The sequence below is a fragment of the Littorina saxatilis genome, linkage group LG5 (assembly GCF_037325665.1).
Source record: "Littorina saxatilis isolate snail1 linkage group LG5, US_GU_Lsax_2.0, whole genome shotgun sequence".
Classification (NCBI taxonomy): domain Eukaryota; kingdom Metazoa; phylum Mollusca; class Gastropoda; order Littorinimorpha; family Littorinidae; genus Littorina; species Littorina saxatilis.
The window spans coordinates 36,678,757-36,697,105 of NC_090249.1; the positions used below are offsets into that span (position 1 = coordinate 36,678,757).

The 18,349-nt window shown below is 44.0% G+C and overlaps 1 protein-coding gene across 1 annotated transcript in view; it reads right to left on the reverse strand.

Annotated features, from left to right (window-relative positions):
• Positions 1-18,242, reverse strand: part of LOC138967015 (serine palmitoyltransferase 1-like) — a 45,703-nt gene extending 27,461 nt beyond the window's left edge. The window contains exons 1-8 of the mRNA XM_070339460.1: positions 18,121-18,242; positions 15,306-15,410; positions 14,417-14,520; positions 12,606-12,699; positions 12,044-12,116; positions 11,252-11,384; positions 9,905-10,034; positions 8,589-8,678 (exon numbers count right to left, since the gene is read on the reverse strand). Coding sequence (XP_070195561.1) covers positions 8,589-8,678; positions 9,905-10,034; positions 11,252-11,384; positions 12,044-12,116; positions 12,606-12,699; positions 14,417-14,520; positions 15,306-15,410; positions 18,121-18,177 — 786 coding nt within the window. The 5' untranslated portion in view covers positions 18,178-18,242. The remainder of the gene's footprint in view (positions 1-8,588; positions 8,679-9,904; positions 10,035-11,251; positions 11,385-12,043; positions 12,117-12,605; positions 12,700-14,416; positions 14,521-15,305; positions 15,411-18,120) is intronic.
• Positions 18,243-18,349: the final 107 nt, after the last annotated feature.

Below are 18,349 nucleotides of genomic sequence, written 5' to 3' on the forward strand. Positions count from 1 at the left end.
GCTAAGTACAGACGAAGTGCCCTCACAGGGCAATTGACCGAATCGGGGTCACCCGGGGCCAACGCGCTGGTCAGAGCCTTAACTCTAACCAGCGGAGAGGCCTGCCCCGGAGACTGATTCTTGGCCAGGAAATCAGGCCGGAAACGCAAAGATGCGGAACCGTCCGGCTCAAAGGAGATATCTCCAGGCTGACCCGACAGGGCGTGGACCTCGCTACCCCGTCGGGCCGTAGCCAACAAAAGGAGAAACAGCGCTTTGCGAGTGACATTGAACAGACTGGCCTCGCTTAAAGGCTCAAAATCCGCAGAACGAAGGAATTCCAGGATTAAAAACAAGTCCCACTTGGGAGCGGGCAAACGAGCTTTAGCTTCCTTAAGAGCAGCCCCTTTAATGACTGCAGCTATAACGCCCCCGACTCGAACAGAACGACCAATCTGCTGAAGAGTCGCCGAGATAGCGGAGCGCCGGACCCTCAACGAGGAGACTGAGGCGCCCTGTGAAGACATGAAAGAGAGGTGGTTAGCGACCTGAATAGAGCGCGGAGCCACCGAACTCACCCCTCTAGCTGAACACCAGGCAGTCCATGCCTTCCAGTGGGAAGCATAAACTGAAGAGGTGGACGCTCTATGCGAGCGAGCCACCAAGTCCAGAGTCAAAGACGACGCCCCAGAGCGCTTCAGCGAGTCCCGAACAACTTCCACACGTGAAGCTTCAGAAGACTGGGCTCCTCGTGTGGAATGCCTGTTCGGGGCTGCACTAGTTCCCCTCGCACGAGTGCGAGAGGAATGGGGGGCCCTTGGGCAAGCCGAAGAAGATCTGGAAACCAGACCTGCGACGGCCACAGAGGAGCGACCAGAAGAAGAAGGGCCGGCTCCTCCATCTCCGCTTTCCGGATTACTCGGCTGAGTAACGGAAAGGGAGGAGTCTGAAGATCTGTATGTGCCCCCCAACCCTCCCTGGACGCATCTGTAAAGAGGTCCAGGTCGGGGAGGGGCACGACGATCGGAACACCTCTGCATACCCACTCCGTGTGCAACCACGGAAGGGTCGCAGACTGGAACCATCCCTGCAAAGGGATGAGGGCGTCCCAGTCCACCAGAGGAGAGTCCACAAACGGCTTCAGCGCGAACTGAAGCGGACATTTGTGGACCCGGCCCAGTGAAACCAGAAGAGCCATAGACTCTATCTGCCCCAAGATGGAGGCGAGCGAGCGGATGGAAGCCATCAGGAGAGGTAAAGTGGAGCGAATCTGAGCTTGGAGCTTGTCCACCCTTCTCTGAGAAGGCTGGACAGTCCAAGCGACCGTGTCGAAAGACATCCCCAGATAAGTGAATGTCTGTGACGGGGTCAGCTCCGACTTTACCCGGTTGATCGAGAACCCCAACCAGTTGGATTCTCGAAGAACCGTCAGGGTATCCTGCGAACAGCCGCTCTGGGACTGGTTCATGATGAGCCAGTCGTCCAGATAAGCCCGCAGACGGATACCCTGGGACCTCACCAGTGCACAGACCTGTCTCACCACCATGGTGAAAATCCACGGTGCGAGAGACAGCCCGAAAGGGAGTGCGCGAAACTGGTAGATCTGATCTCCCCACCGGAAACGAAGCCATTTCCGGTCGGTCGGATGCATAAGAATGTGAAAGTATGCGTCCGTGAGATCGATCGAGGTCACCCAGTCTCCTGGGCGGAGAGAGTCTCGGACAGAGGCTGGCGTCTCCATCTTGAATTTTATCTCCCTCAAGAAAGTATTGAGGAGAGATAAATCCAACACGGGACGCCATCCTCCTGATGCTTTGGGAACAGCGACCAGACGCCCGTAAAATCCCAGGGAGCTGTGGACCCGAACTCTCTCCACCGCGCCCTTCTGCTCCAGGGAGGCAATTTCCGACTGCAAGACGGAACGTGCTTCCTGCGAGAAGGGGGGCTTGAACCGCGGAGGCACTCGGGTAAGAGGCGCCTTTTCCTCCCGCCAGAGTAGACGGAAGCCCGAACTCACCACTCCCACAATCCATTGGCTGTCTACTACCGACATCCAACGAGAAAGTGCCCGGGAGGGGCCTCCCGCCATCACCAAGGTGGAGGGCGGGAGGGAGGTGAGATCGGGAGCGCTTCATTGGGGGTGTGGCTTACTTCCAGAGCCGCCACGCCCCCTCCCCGATGCCGTCCTCTTCTTCCCACCACGAGCGGCCGGCGAAGCCTGCCGCTTCTGAGCTGGCTTGGGGTTAGACGATGTCTGAGCCTGCTTCTGTTTAGAAGGCTGAGACTGTTTCACCCCCTTCAGAGTGTAGTCAAGGAACTGACTGTCCTTGTTTGACTGAATCTCCTTCTGTCTGGCATCCAGTGCCAGCGGACAGAAGAGAGACTCCTCTGAGACCGGGGAGACTCTCAAGGTCTCCCTAGTAGCCAGCTCCGTGAATTGGGACTGCGAGAGGAAGAGATCCCTCCTGCAGAGTACCGCTTGGGTGTACTGCAGGGAGGAAAGACGCAATTGTTCCTCATTGACCTTGGCCAATGCGGTCAAAAGCGCCGAGACATCGTCCGCATTCTGTTCTTCACTGAGAGTGAAAGGAACTAGCGAATCGGTCAATGCCCGAGACAGAGCCCGAACGAGAGTCTCCGCAATGGAGGACAGTTCGATCTGCCGACGTCCAACCTCCTCAGCAGAGAGGAGGGAAGCCTCGGAAACCGGCAAAACCGAATCACGCTTGATCGGTTTAGTCAGAAGAGGCAGCAATTCCCGGGAAACCGGAAGGGTAGCCCTAGGGAGTGCAAAAGACGCCAGCCAATTCTGGCTCTGATTGGGCATGCCAAGCTTCCTATTGGCCGTAGGCACGAAGGAAGAGGCTTGGGCAGCTGAAGCCACCCACTGCTGAGCTGATTCCGGAACTGGACCAAAAGGAAGCAGTAACGGAACAGGCACTGGCCGAATACCACTCCCCGCATGTGCTGGACGAACCAGTGAATGCGAAAGTTGGTAAGCCACTGACGGAGACTCGGCGAACCGGAAGGAAGAAACATCCTCCTGTGCCGGCCGGAAGTCCGCCATGGCAGAAGGAACGAATGATGCGGAAGAGTCCGCAGCCACCACCCCTTCAGGAAAATAACGAGACGTTACTTCCGCCGCGACGTCAAGAACAGACTTGAGCTTCGACGGAAACACGCCCCGCGACTCCTCGCTGACCACTGATGGAGCATCAGAATAGTCACACGTGGAACCATGACCGAAGTCACCAGTTCCGGAAGCAGAAGCATGCCCTGGCAAACCGGAAACCGGAAAAGCCTGAGCACTAACGTCATCCTGCCGCCCAAAACCCTGTGAAGGTAAAGGGTAAGCAGGACGACCATCCGCAAAAACCGGAGCTGGATGAGCTGACGTCACTCCCCCGACTGAGTGGAGTGATGCCTGCTCAAGCCTAGGCGCTTGAAAGCCGGAAGGCGCACGCTGTAATCCACTATCTGGTATCCGGAAGGAACCACCAGAAGAGGAAGAAGCGTTTCCGGCCGAAACCGGAAGTGTAGTCAACGGAACCGCAAAATGCGGAAGTGAAGACTGCACTGGTTGACTTCGCGATCCGGAAGGACCGGAAGTCAGTGAATACTCCATCCTGCCGCGACCGCCGTAGCGTGCCGGAGCGGACGGATCATCACTTCCGGCAAGTGCCGGAAATGCGGCAGTCGAAACCGACTGCCGCCGCTGTTCGAACAAGTCCGGGGCCTCGTAGGTTATCGCCGGAAATGAAAGATCAGCAAGGTATCGGTCGTGACCCGATGCGAAAGAGCTGTCCCCCGAAGGAGAACGTCCAGGCGCCTCACGAGGGCTATCGGACCAGCTCTGCTTACCAACCGACGCTGAAGAGGGAGGACGCTGCTCCAAGCCGGAAGTGGAGGACAAAGACACGGAAGCCAATGCCCGGACGTCACTGCCAGATGCCGGAAACGCCGAACTGATGGCGACGGAACGCAGAAATTCTGCCTGCACCAAGCTGCGGATTTCTGGAACCAGTGACTTTAACAGAGAGGAAACCAACGCACCTTGTTCAGGTGCTAACAAAGAAGACGAAGTCTCCGATGTAGAGACAGGTGCAGAAGTAACAGTAGCGCTAGGCGCCGCAAAAGAAGCAGAAGTAGTAACAGCGCTAGGCGCCGAAATTGGTACAGCCAACAAAGTGTTACGCTCTTGGTCTGTAACAAGTAACGTTGCTTTGGAAGAGGAAGACTTAGCCTTAATTTTCCCCTTGGGGTCCGACTTGCCACGGCGCTTGTCTGAATCAGACATGTTGACAACAACACGTGGCAACGCGAAAAAAAAAATTTACTGAAACATAAGTCTAAACGACTGGAAAATTCAGTAAACACACGCACTAATGCGTTAACAAAATACTATAGCTAAACTTGCCCCACAAGCAGAGGCACGGAGAGCTACAAACAAAGTCACACGAGCTAGAAAACTAACTCACACAACAAAATGGCGACACGCAAGACACTGACACAAACGTCAACAACACGTGGCAAAGTAAAAAGATTTACTGAAACGTAAGTCAAAACGACTGAAAACACAGTAAACACACACGCTTACGCGTCAACAAAATACTAAAGCTACACTTGCCCAAACAGAAAGAGGGCACGCAGAGCTACTAGCAAAGTCACACGAGTTAGCTAACTAACTCACACAACAAAATGGCGAAACACGCAAGTCACTGACACACAAGTCCGTAAAAAAACGGACAACGTACAGTAACGAAACAGCGCAAACAACCAACAACAAACGGGAACGAGCTCACCAAACTGTAGGCAAGGCGAGCAGACAAGCTGGGTAACGTGGCCGGCGGGTGTCACTCAAACACACAAGGTCAGCCACAGAGCGTCAAAAAGTGAACCGTCCTCTCCGAGGTGAAAAAGACGTATGATAATAGGCACGTGTTCCTAGAGGAAGTGACGTGGCATACACCCGTATGGGAGGTAACTCCCGGTGTACTGGCCCATTACCAAAGCTACTTTCACTTTCGTTTTGGTGATGGGGTTGCTTCCCTTTAAATTCTTTAGCCGGGTAAGCGTTTTTCAGTGATAAGCATCTCAGGTGACTCAATGCTAATGTGATTCGGAGTAAGAATATGATATTAAATAATGATTTCGGTAACAGTTTTCATGACTGAGTTTGGTTAAGTAAATCATTAAGTTGTTTAGAATTATTTGCAAGAGACTTTAGTTAGTTATTTTAGTATAAATGTGTGATTGATGTGAAGTTATGAACTTTCACAAGTTTCAAACAATTTGTTTTATTTTGGCAATTAAAATCTGATTTTGTAATATAAGTGCAGCTTTAGCCTATACTATAACTCTGTGTTCTCAGTTTGTCATTGTTTTGCAAATATATTATACAGTAACTGTACTAGAGACCAACATAACAAAAATTCTTGTGAAGTTATGCGCACGCTCACATTTTATGATTTTTGTTATCGTTTGTTTTCACAAATGTTTTACTTTTATTACTTAGTTGTATGTTGATTACAAAGAGTAGCTGGAGAGAAAATAAGATGACATATGCACTTTCTTACTTTGGTTTGAATTAGCCATAGTTTGTGATGTCACGGTGTGAAGTTATGAACTCCTAGGACATTCTAAAAATAGTTTCAGTTTCTGCCAACTCTTTGAGTCAGACAAACATTTTGGTGTATTGAAATTCTTTTGATGGTACTTTTCAAGCACATTTTGCACAAAAACAGCAAAATTGTAGATTTAATGATAACTTATGCCAATATTTGCTGTGAAAAAATTGTGACAATATTAATTTCTATAAATAATACAGATAACCAAAAAATCTTCTCCACACTTCATATTCAAAAATTACCTTCATGTTCCAGCTCACCTTTTTCAGATTAAAAAACAAAACAAATTGTTTCCTGCCTGTATAAATTAAATTTATTATACCAATAAAAGTAAATTATGTGAAGTTATGAACTTCCCATTAATGGAGTTCACATCTGCATCATGCATGGCCAAAACAAGTTTAACTTGCTTGAAATGCAAAGTAATTTGCTGTAGCAATTTGCTCAGATGTCTAAAACAGACCCAATACATGTAGCAACAATGATTTAACAAGTCTAAATTTTGTGATGGTGTGAAGTTATGAACTCCTGCAAACTTTTAAACCTGAATCTGTGAAGTGATCAAACATGAGTTTTCTTAAATCATAGCTGTTCCTAGCGTATTTATGCTCTAAAATACATCTCTATTTTCAAAACAAAGAAAATGTTCATTTTTAAAATTGATTTTGTATGTCACAAAAATGGACACCTATTCTGACTTTGGGCCAGATATGCTGTTATTCTGCTGTGGCGGTAAAGGCAGATATTGTGTGTTCTGTTTATGTTTTAGTATCGCTTAGTAAATGTTCTTTCGTCAAATGGGACTAGCAGACGAACTTTTGCACCCGTGTTCCAACGTTAATTACTGTATGAAGTTCAGTTTTCTGGGGAAAATAGTGTATGAAACCGCTTTATGTTGTTTAAATTGATGAGATGTGTGCATTTGGTTGCGTGTGATCTGTTTATAAAATGAAATATTGTTGAAAACTGACCGTCGGATTGCAGTCAGTGTTGTCGAAGAAACTGCGTTAAAAGAAGGGGAACTACTCTTGTCGCCAGAGTATGAGTTACCTGCCTTGGGAATTTGCTTGTGATGAACGGTTTTTGCACGGCAGATCTAGATTCAGAAAACAACCGAACTCATGGATTTTATATGGAGATTCATGTGTTCAGGCCTGTAGTTGTTAATTTAAATGCGGTATGTTTGTATTGTTTGCTCCAGAGATGTATACTTCGTACGTACAGAGCGTTCGGAACTTTTCAGTCGCAAAAGTAGTACCGAAACAGAACAGCTTCTCAACCCATTGCACTATCGAGGATTCAGGCTGTTGCTGGCTCGTTATTTGTTTGGTTGCTGGGTCATTATCGAAAAATAACTAGCTCTACAAGTTTACAGAGGTAAAGAAGCAGAGGGGGGAATAAGGCTGCCCAAATGGCGGGGTAAAAACGGTCATACACGTAAAAGCCGTGGGAGTTTCAGCCCATGAACGAACAAACAAACAAACATCCTGTCTACTTTCTGTACAGAATGAACATTTTTATGAATTAATTTTGCATATCAAGTGACACAAGTGTCAGTTAAGAAATTAATTCATCAGGAAATTCCCACTCTGCACAAAAAGCACACAGGCTGTTGAATTCTAGTGTGGGCCCGGTAGCTCAGTTGGTAGAGCACTGGACTTGTGATCGGAAGGTCGCAGGTTCGAATTCGGGCCGGGACGGACACGGGTCAACTTTATGTGCAGACCCAGAGACGGAAGCCATGTCCCACCCCCGTGTCATCACAATGGCACGTAAAAGACCTTGGTCATTCTGCCATAAGTGCAGGTGGCTGAATACACCTAAACACGCAGACACCTGGGTAGCGCGACTCCGTTGCTGCTAGCTTTCCACTGGGAGGAAGCGACCCGAATTTCCCAGCGATGGGACAATAAAGTAATGGAAATGAAAAACAAGTCGCGTAAGGCGAAAATACAATATTTAGTCAAGTAGCTGTCGAACTCACAGAATGAAACTGAACGCAATGCCATTTTTCGGTAAGACCGTATACTCGTAGCATCGTCAGTCCACCGCTCATGGCAAAGGCAGTGAAATTGACAAGAAGAGCGGGGTAGTAGTTGCGCTAAGAAGGATAGCACGCTTTTCTGTACCTCTCTTTGTTTTAACTTTCTGAGCGTGTTTTTATTCCAAACATATCATATCTATATGTTTTTGGAATCAGGAACCGACAAGGAATAAGATGAACGTGTTTTTAAATTGATTTGGACAATTTAATTTTGATAATAATTTTTATATATTTAATTTTCAGAGCTTGTTTTTAATCCGAATATAACATATTTATATGTTTTTGGAATCAGCAAATGATGGAGAATAAGATAAACGTAAATTTGGATCGTTTTATAAATTTTTATTTTTTTTTACAATTTTCAGATTTTTAATGACCAAAGTCATTAATTAATTTTTAAGCCACCAAGCTGAAATGCAATACCGAACCCCGGGCTTCGTCGAAGATTACTTGACCAAAATTTCAACCAATTTGGTTGAAAAATGAGGGCGTGACAGTGCCGCCTCAACTTTCACGAAAAGCCGGATATGACGTCATCAAAGACATTTATCAAAAAAATGAAAAAAACGTATGGGGATTTCATACCCAGGAACTCTCATGTCAAATTTCATAAAGATCGGTCCAGTAGTTTAGTCTGAATCGCTCTACACACACACACAGACACACACACGCACACACACACGCACATACACCACGACCCTCGTTTCGATTCCCCCTCGATGTTAAAATATTTAGTCAAAACTTGACTAAATATAATGAAATGCAAAAATGAAAAATGAATTCTAGTGTTCCATGAGTATAGATGGTCTCATCCCATGTAAACAAACGCCTGACCAAATCTTTAACGGTGAGCCGAATTGTGAATAGAAGAAGGACTATGGACGTGCACTCGTTCCTGCATGCATGTGTGTGTCCGTGTGTTCACAAAGTTTACTCACGATTGCAGGCAGGGGGCAGATGTCGCCGTAGTTGGCATAGATGCCTTCAATCACAAAGAACTTCCGAGTGACTTTGGCTTTCTTGGGGTTCTGAAATTTGAGCAAAACATGATCACATGATGATTCAAACTGAATACAGTGGAACCCCCCTTTTAAGACTTTCTCCCTTTTAGGATGTGGACTGGGTGGCCGAGTGATAACGCACTTGCGCTCGGAAGCGAGAGGTTGCGAGTTCGACCCTGGGTCAGGGCGTTAGCAATTTTCTCCCCCCTTTCCTAACCTAGGTGGTGGGTTCGAGTGCTAGTCTTTCGAATGAGACGATAAACCAAGGTCCCTTCGTTGTACACTACATTGGGGTGTGCACGTTAAAGATCCCACGATTGACAAAAGGGTCTTTCCTGGCAAAATTGACTAGGCATAGATACAAAAATGTCCACCAAAATACCCATGTGACTTGAAATAATAGGCCGTGAAAAGTAGGATATGCGCCGAAATCGCTGCGATCTGCTGGTCGATGTGAATGCGTGATGTATTGTGTAAAAAATTCCATCTCACACGGCATAAATAGATCCCTGCGCCTTGAGTCTGAGTCTGGAGATACGCGCGCGATATAAGACTTCATATAATAAGGATCCTGTTTTCTCAGACTTTTTTGTTCATTATCTCTGTAAATTTACCGCCATTTTAAGACTCCCTCTTTTTTAAGACATGATTTTCTCAGATTTTTGGAAGTCTTAAAAGGGGGGTTCCACTGTATAAACTCAGAAATAGGAATTGCAAAGGGGGGTTCCACTGTATAAACTCAGAAGTAGGAATTGCTATCTTCTATGTTATCGCTCATGCCTGTCATTTACAATAATCTCAAAACAGTTGTTTTCAGAATGAAAACAATCAAATGATAACACACACAAAAATGCATCAAGCACATAATAAAACACGCCTAAGATACGTATAATGGTTAAACAAATGAAAACGCAACAAATATTTAGTCTTGCAAAGTAAACAAATTCCCATAACAAGGTTTTCCATGACACTGCAAATGCAATAATCGAGTTACATACAAAGCAAGGCCCCACCCCTCCCTAACACACAGCACTATAACCATATGACTTTAACTGGGTGAAGTCCACTACGCGAAGTATACTTCACGAAGCTGGCCGCACGAAGCTTTAGCATTGAGTTTTTGGTAAAACGAATTTGCGAAGTCTTCACAAAGCCAACCTCGGGCTCAATGATAAGGACCGCCTTAAAATAAAGATATTTAAGCACAAAAATAAGCTGTACATGTGTACAAAAACAAAAACTTAAAGTCTTACTTTCTTGTCCTCCACCTCCTGCTCCTTGAGCAGTTCTTCCAGATGCTCCATGTCGTTGTGTCGGAACCACTTCACCGTGCTGCGTGACGCCACGCATCCCTTCTGTGCTGCAAAGCCAATGCCTTCATCCCTGCACACAATTAGTCGACATCATCTACAGGTCTATCAGTCATTCTTCTTCTTCTGCACACAATTAGTCGACATCATCTACAGGTCTATCAGTCATTCTTCTTCTTCTGCACACAATTAGTCGACATCATCTACAGGTCTTTCAGTCATTCTTCTTCTTCTGCACACGATTAGTCGACATCATCTACAGGTCTTTCAGTCATTCTTCTTCTTCTGCACACAATTAGTCGACATCATCTACAGGTCTTTCAGTCATTCTTCTTCTTCTGCACACAATTAGTCGACACCATCTTCAGGTCTTTCAGCCATTCTTCTTCTTCTGCGTTCATGGGCTTAAACTCCCACCTGGAAGGGGATGTAGCTTAGTCGGTAGCGCGCTGGATTTCTATCCAGTTGGCCGCTGTCAGCGTGAGTTCGTCCCCACGTTCGGCGAGAGATTTATTTCTCAGAGTCAACTTTGTGTGCAGACTCTCCTCGGTGTCCGAACACCCCCGTGTGTACACGCTAGCACAAGACCAAGTGCGCACAAAAAAGATCTTGTAATCCATGTCAGAGTTCGGTGGGTTATAGAAACACGAAAATACCCAGCATGCTTCCTCCGAAAGCGGCGTATGGCTGCCTAAATGGCGGGGTAAAAACGGCCATACACGTAAAATTCCACTCGTGCAAAAAACACGTGTACGTGGGAGTATCAGCCCACGAACGCAGAAGAAGAAGAAAAAAACTCCCACCTACACTCGTGTTTTCTGCATGAGTGGGTTTTTTACCCCGGTCATTTAGGCAGCCATATGACGCTTTCAGGGGAAGCATACAGGGTATTTTTGTGTTTCTATTACCCACCAAACTCTGACATGGATAACAGGATCTTTTCCCTGCGCACTTGGTCGTGTGCTTGCGTGCACACACGAAGGGGGATAAGGCACTAGCAGGTCTGCACATAAGTTGACCTGGGTGATCAAAAAAAGTCTTGATATTAACACACCAGGCGCGGTCCTCGTTCAATAATGCCAATACGGTATACAGGTTGTTGTTTTTGTGTGGTTGCTGTCACATTATACACGACTCTGTTACAAGAGTTACTTTGATTTCCATGAATTTCTCTCCAAAAAGTCTATTAGTTAAACATGCATTTTAATGTTTCTTTCTCTAAAATACATAATCCAAGCAGACATTGTTTGGGTCTTAAAAGATGTTTCACTGTGGTAAACCAGAACTTACGCAAAGAGGATGTCTCCTCTTTTGGAGTAAGCGGGGATGGCACTGGCAATTGTAACAAAGCCATAGGAATACAAAATGGCCTCCTCCGTCTGCATGAACTGAGCCAGCCGATCTTCAAGGTCAAGGTGAACATCTGATGACACAGGAAGCAATTAAACGACTATATTCTACTGCCCACAATACAAAACAATAATACTTTATAACCTCAAAACAAGAAATTAAATTGTGGCCGACAAGTGACACAGTGTATTAGCTGCATCTGCAATTTTTAGACACGCTTACAGCCAATACGCCACACAGAAGTTAGAAGAAGTGACATGTAGTTTCATCTAGTCCTTTCCCATTAAACCTCATGCTTAGCTTCCAAAAGTGAGTTAAAAAGAAAAGCAAGATACAACGGAACCCTTCTTTTAAGACCTAAAAGAAATATGAGAAATTCAGGTTTTAAAAAGGAGGCGGTCTTAAAATGGGGGTAAATTTACAGAGGTTATGAAGAGAAAATCTGAAAAAGCAAGGTCTTAAAAGGGAGGAGGTCTTACATTTGGGGGTTCCACCGTACTGGAACCACAAACTACATGTATTGTCCAATGCACACAAAACTGAGTTCTAACTGACTTTGATTTTACAAATGAGCATTGCTTGATAGTCTCTTATACAATTAAATTACTCAATCACCTCAGCTTTTCTAACCACTTTGAACAGACAGGGTCTACCTATACAGTTGTACAACTACAATCCATTCACAGTTCACCGACACAGGAAAACAGAAGAGAGGAGTGCGAGGAATCTCACCCATGGTGCCGTAAAATCCACGAGGACCACATGACCCCACGCCATATTTATTCAAGGCCTTTATTGCTTCCTCCTGAAAAGATTACAATGAAAAGAAAAAGTTGAAAAAAAGATAGCGAGCAAAACACGCACAATACACATAAGACTCAAGTCATCTGAGGATCAATCCATGATGTTCCTTTATCTTCCTTTCATTCTTGCCATGTCAGAATTATGTGTTAAGCAAATCAATCTTTTAAAGCTGTTTACAGCACACACAAAAATCAGGTACTTCTGTGCAACTTGTTTTTGGGATTGATAAGAATGTCCACAGAAAATGGTGCATGACTGTATGTGTGTGCTGAATAATAGAACCAGTGTATATTTTTGCACAATAGAATTTTTTCTCCTGCAATCTTTTAACCAATGAACTTTTGTACTTTACGCCTCCTGAACTAAGTTTTAGTAGCTACAGTGAGTTCAACTGTCAACTGATTCTATGAGAAAGAAAAGAAAAGATTGCGTTATAATCTTCTAAAGAAGAAGATTTAGAAGTGCTAGTCTGCAAAGTCTCATTTCATACCTCAATCTCCTTGTTACCAATGAAGCCAAGGAAGTCGAGAGTAGCCATGTTAATGCAGTCCTTGCCATTTATGTTGACTGTCTTGCCAACAGCCCTGCAAGTACAATATTCAATTGCAACAGTAAATGAGGATGAAACATTTGTGTATATATATATGGGTCGTTCTACAAAGCTGTGTACCACGAGAGGGTAATGACTTTAGAGTTAGATTTAGGAATGTTTCTCTTGCTTCTCGAATGCTATAAGGATATCAACAGACTGCAAATTGACCAAAGAGATATCGATAATAAAATCAAGAAGATCGTTAGGTTGGTTAGTGTTTTGTATAAAAGCAAACACAGAAAATGACGTCAAAAATGGCGTTTTTATTGTGACATGCTTACATTTTGTTTTTAAGTATCCGTGTGGCTGCCAATGAAATGCGACCATGAACCCCCCGATATACATCTTCGTTGTGTTTTGTGCTAGTGTTACGTATGCATTTAGCTGTTTTCCCCTACTCATGTTTACAGTGTGCATTTGGATTGTTAAAAAATAACGGTTTCCCACGCAACATTTCGTTTATAAAACCAACAGCGAACTACGTGAACATTTCTATAACTTCTGCACGCACGAATATGCGACTCAGTGTATTATCAGGCACTACTGATGTGTAGTGAACGTGTAAAAATGTGCGCCGTGTCAATTCGATCCGATTTGAATGTGATTTTGCCTTTCGCGTGTCGCCACTAAGCTTTGTTTATACTTTTTCTGGTTACGCTGGATCATTAAAAATGACATTTGTCACTTAGCAGCGCATCAAACTTGGTGTTTCTTTTGCATGTAATTTTCTTCAACATCGCTGAAAGGTTTTTCCATGAAAAAAAAGTTCCAATGACTTTTTGAACGCAGCAGGCGTGGAGCGTTTTATAAGTCGTTACCAACGAGGGACGAATGTTACGTAGGCAACCTTTCGCGACTCTTCGCTTTTTGTTATCTGTCTCTTTGTCAAGTCTTAGGCTATTTTTTGTAGTCTAGTCCTGTTCCAGTTGTAAGAGTTAAGGTACAAAAAACGTTGAGTTTTCATCAAAATTTGAACACACTCGATCGGCTAGGTTTTTTCTTTCGGAAAACGATAAATCGAAGAAAATCAGAATGGGAAGCAAATAAAGCTTATTACTATTATACTGTGGCTTTTTGTTATCTGTCTCGTGTGTTTGGACAACATGTAACGTTAAACATGTGTGATGTTACACACCTTTCCGACCGTCCCTCGTATCCAAAAAAGCATAAACTTATCTTTTGATTAGCATGGCACCGTGGCATATATATGTCTATATCTGTCACATAAACCATAAAAACAACCTATTCAGACACTTTCAATTTTCACGATGCATGTCACACTTTTGGTACACAGCTTTATGGAATGACCTATATATGTGTGTAGAAGACAGTGCATGGGTGAGCGCACAAGTGTTCGTGTGTGTTCATTTGACTATTAGTTTTTTGTCACTTTGAGGGCAATGTCTCTGTGCCTTTTTGCTGTTGTTGTTGCTGGCTTGTAGTTGTGTGTAACAGCGCAAGTCAGCACTGACTTTTCCCTGGTCAACTTACCTCTTCTGATTAACCACAATTTAAATTATATATAATTAAAGGAATCATCCATCACTTTGTGCAATTCTTCTTCTTCTGCATTTACAAGCAATAAATTCCGTTAAAACTCAAATTTGTGAACAGCAGATTACTATGTGTGTGACCCTCTCTTTACCATGCCATTAAGGCAGCTGTAATCTGTCTTTGGAGGTTTGTGTCAAATAAAAACAGCCACTGACCCATCAACGCAGTATTTCTCCATGGCCTGCAGCGCAGGGTGGTCATCAGGAACATCTGGCGCCAGAGGTTCTGGTTTCCATTCCTTCACCAACACTTCTTTCTCCTGTGTCCAGTGTCATTCATTTTACAATTGGTTAAATCCAGACTAAGTAAATTGTTAGTTTTTGCCAAAGTTGCCTCTCCCAATCCCCTATCTCACTTGAATGTAACCCCTACCACATCACCCCCCCCCCCCCTCCACCTTAAAACACACACTCCCTTGTCTGTAACCCTCTATCGCTTAAGGGACTCAATCTTCAATGATCTAGTTTAATAATTTCTTATTCTTACAATGACCTCCTGGAAGCCTCGTCACTAGACAGAAATCAAGTTTGAAAAGTAAGGCTAAAAAACAAGTTCAAATTAATGGTATTGGAAGGACAAAGGGTAACATGCAGATTTGTTGACATTTCATTTTTTGTGAGGCTGAAGAGATGTCTGAAGTTGAAATTCTGCGCACAAGTCAATTCTTGGAATTGTGGCCTCCATGTATATGAGAATGAGTCTATGACTAAGACTAAGAGATGTGATTTACAAAGTAAAGGTGGCAAATACTATTCTATAAAAATATTCTCACAAAACTACCATTCCCAATCCCATTCTAAGTCTAACACTGATAATTTATTGTTTGGTTCTGTGACAACTGACATTAGGACCAACAGAAAATTTGGTACGCAGGTCAGTTTTGTTTGTTTGTTCTTGTTGTTGCTGTTTGTTTTAGTACTAAGATGATATGTTTCTACATGGAACATACTGTACACAGTTCTAGGGTTGGGAGGACAAAATACGGTTGCTTGGGGAACCAGAAACTCGTAACAAATGTTTTACGCCAAAACTTCCTGATCATACCTTCTCACTTAGCCGTATCTTTTCTGGTTTGTAGCTTTTTGAAAAGAACAACTTTGCAATCAGCACCATCAGAAGAGCCTCGAAGATAAGATGATATGCTGGGGCCTAAAAAAAAAATTGCAATGCCTTGTTACAAAGATGACAATACATATAGTGGAGAGAGAGAGAGAGAGAGAGAGAGAGAGAGAGAGAGAGAGAGAGAGAGAGAGAGAGAGAGAGAGAGAGAGAGAGAGAGAGAGAGAGAGAGAGAGAGCTTAATTCAATAATTTATCTCAAAACAGTTAAGTGGAAATACATTAATATATTACAGCATGATATACATTAAAAATGACTAAACAAATGTGTTGGTGACAATACCATTCTTAAAGATACAGTCATATATATATATATGATGTCATACATGTAAACAGATTGAAAGCACTAAATCTTCCAACTCTCAAATCAAGGAGACAAAGAGATTTGCAAATTGAATTTTATTTTGATACTGAAATACACCGCAATCTTCTCAATTACCCTGGATGAGTTTTAAATTATGTAATAACTGTTCCCACGGAACAAAGAATCTTAAAATGTTCATGTTTCTTTCAGTATGAGACACGGCTTCCACGGGGAGATTTCAGGCGCACTGGCTATACGCACTCGGAGTGTATACAGGGGTCATAATCTTGTATACACTCCGGCCGCGAAGCGAATTTGCTATTCGACACCACTTTGCGATAGGAACGCAGAGCAGTTGATTATAAGAGTACAAAGAAACGAAAACAATCTGATTCTGCACGGCCTTTGCTGTAAGGTAGATTACATTGTCGGAGTGTACTTAAAAGACCAGACACTAAACCGCATACCTGGGAACCCCTGTTTTGTTTTTGGAGTATTCTCAAACAAACTTGGCGTATTTGCAGAAAAATGAGTGTACTCCACACAACATTTGAACATCGATGATTCAAATATGCTTCGCACGAGTCTGTTGCAGCGTTAATTAAGTTTACCAATGCATTTAAAACAAATGCTTCTTTCAATGTTTAATGACAAAAGCTGTATTATCATTGATCAAATGCTGAGTTATTTTCAATCATTAAAATACACAGTGCCCCAATAAATAGACAGGAATGACAGGGATGCGCTTGTGAAGAAAAGTAGTCTAGGAATTTTTTTCCAACTGACCATACTGATCGTATTTTAGACAAAAAGGCATACAAAATACGGCGAAGTCAAATGAGTTCCCAGGTCTGAAACCGCATCAACACTCGGAACGTCATTCAGGGGCGGGGATATAGCTCAGTCGGTAGCGCGCTGGATTTGTATCCAGTTGGCCGCTGTCAGCGTGAGTTCGTCCCCACGTTCGGCGAGAGATTTATTTCTCAGAGTCAACTTTGTGTGCAGACTCTCCTCGGTGTCCGAACACCCCCGTGTGTACACGCAAGCACAAGACCAAGTGCGCACGAAAAAGATCCTGTAATCCATGTCAGAGTTCGGTGGGTTATAGAAACACGAAAATACCCAGCATGCTTCCCCCGAAAGCGGTGTATGGCTGCCTAAATGGCGGGGTAAAAACGGTCATACACGTAAAATTCCACTCGTGCAAAAAACACGTAGTGTACGTGGGAGTTTCAGCCCACGAACGCAGAAGAAGAAGAAGAAGAAGAAGGAACGTCATTTGACGCCATTTTGCGAAGGTACGCTTTACTTTCGATTCATGGTATCAAAGTACGCTTGGATTTGGAAGAAACACAGACACAAACAAACACACACATGAAACTGATGCTTCACGGCAGTTTATTGTCGGAGTTTGGAACACACTTGGAGTCTGTATCGACCTAGAATAGCCTAGCGACCATTTAGAAAATCTTCAAGTGTCTAGCGGTGTCGCGCGGTGCGCTGAAACAGAGAGTCTGCTATCTCTTCCTCCCCTCTCCCAACCCAGCTTTGAAATGGTCCATAGACTAAGAAACGGTTGTATCCAGGTTTCCCAATTGCTTCGTTTCCGGCCGATTTATGTGGAGCACGTGATGCGCGCACAAAAAAATATTGGCGGTCTAGAAGTGTCGTCTGCGCAATGATCGCGGCGGCTTTCTTGACCGCCAAGGACGACCACGCACGTTGTCGTTGTGAGACGTCATTCGTTAGATTTCAATACTATGTGAATGTACATTATTTGCCAACCCTCCACAACCCCAAAAAAGAGATAGCGGAAGTCCATACGTCAGGCTGTTTTTCATTGGCTACTTCCTAACAACTTGTTAAGGGGCATTTGCCATTTCATTGGCTACAGATTTGTAACAGAGCTTTTCATTGTCGGAGTGTATACAGACTCATCGATCCTGTATACACTCGGAGTGCGTATAGCTTTTGCCTATTTCGGGAGATTGCCGTTCAATTACATAGTACTTTTGTACATTTCCTGTGTTCAGATTGTTTAACTTTGTAGAAATTACTAGAATGGGCGCGGGGCGTGGTTGCAACGTGCACCGTTGCTGTCATCACAGTTGTTAAGATGTCAGATGTCGAACAGCAGGTCTGGATACCTCATGTTTCGCTTGTTTTTACACGTGTCTAACGTGTATGAACATATCGAAATACACCAATTTTTCATGAGAAATATCCGTTTTTCTCGTTCACAATCAAAGTAAACTGAAAATTCCACCTCGGGTTGTTTCGCAACAAGTCATTTCCGAGTCCAACTTTGTGCGTCATTCCAAAGTGACTTATTCTCAATGGATCATGGTATACCACATCTGAAATGCATTTAAAACAACTGTATACTTTCAAGTAACACAAACGTGTGTCAAAAATTAAAATATTCTTCTGTTTTTACCTGTAAAAAGCCCTGTATTAGATCGTACATGTCCCATGTCGCTGGAATGATCGCCATGGTGGATGCTATGTAACTCTTTGTGTTTTCTTTCGTAGGAGATCGGGGAAATTACTGAATGGAGACCATCACCACTGAGTTATACATTATTCTTACATAGCTATGTGAGACCACACACACACACACACCAAGGGCGGATCAATTCACTTTGGAGGGGGGGGTTACAAAATGA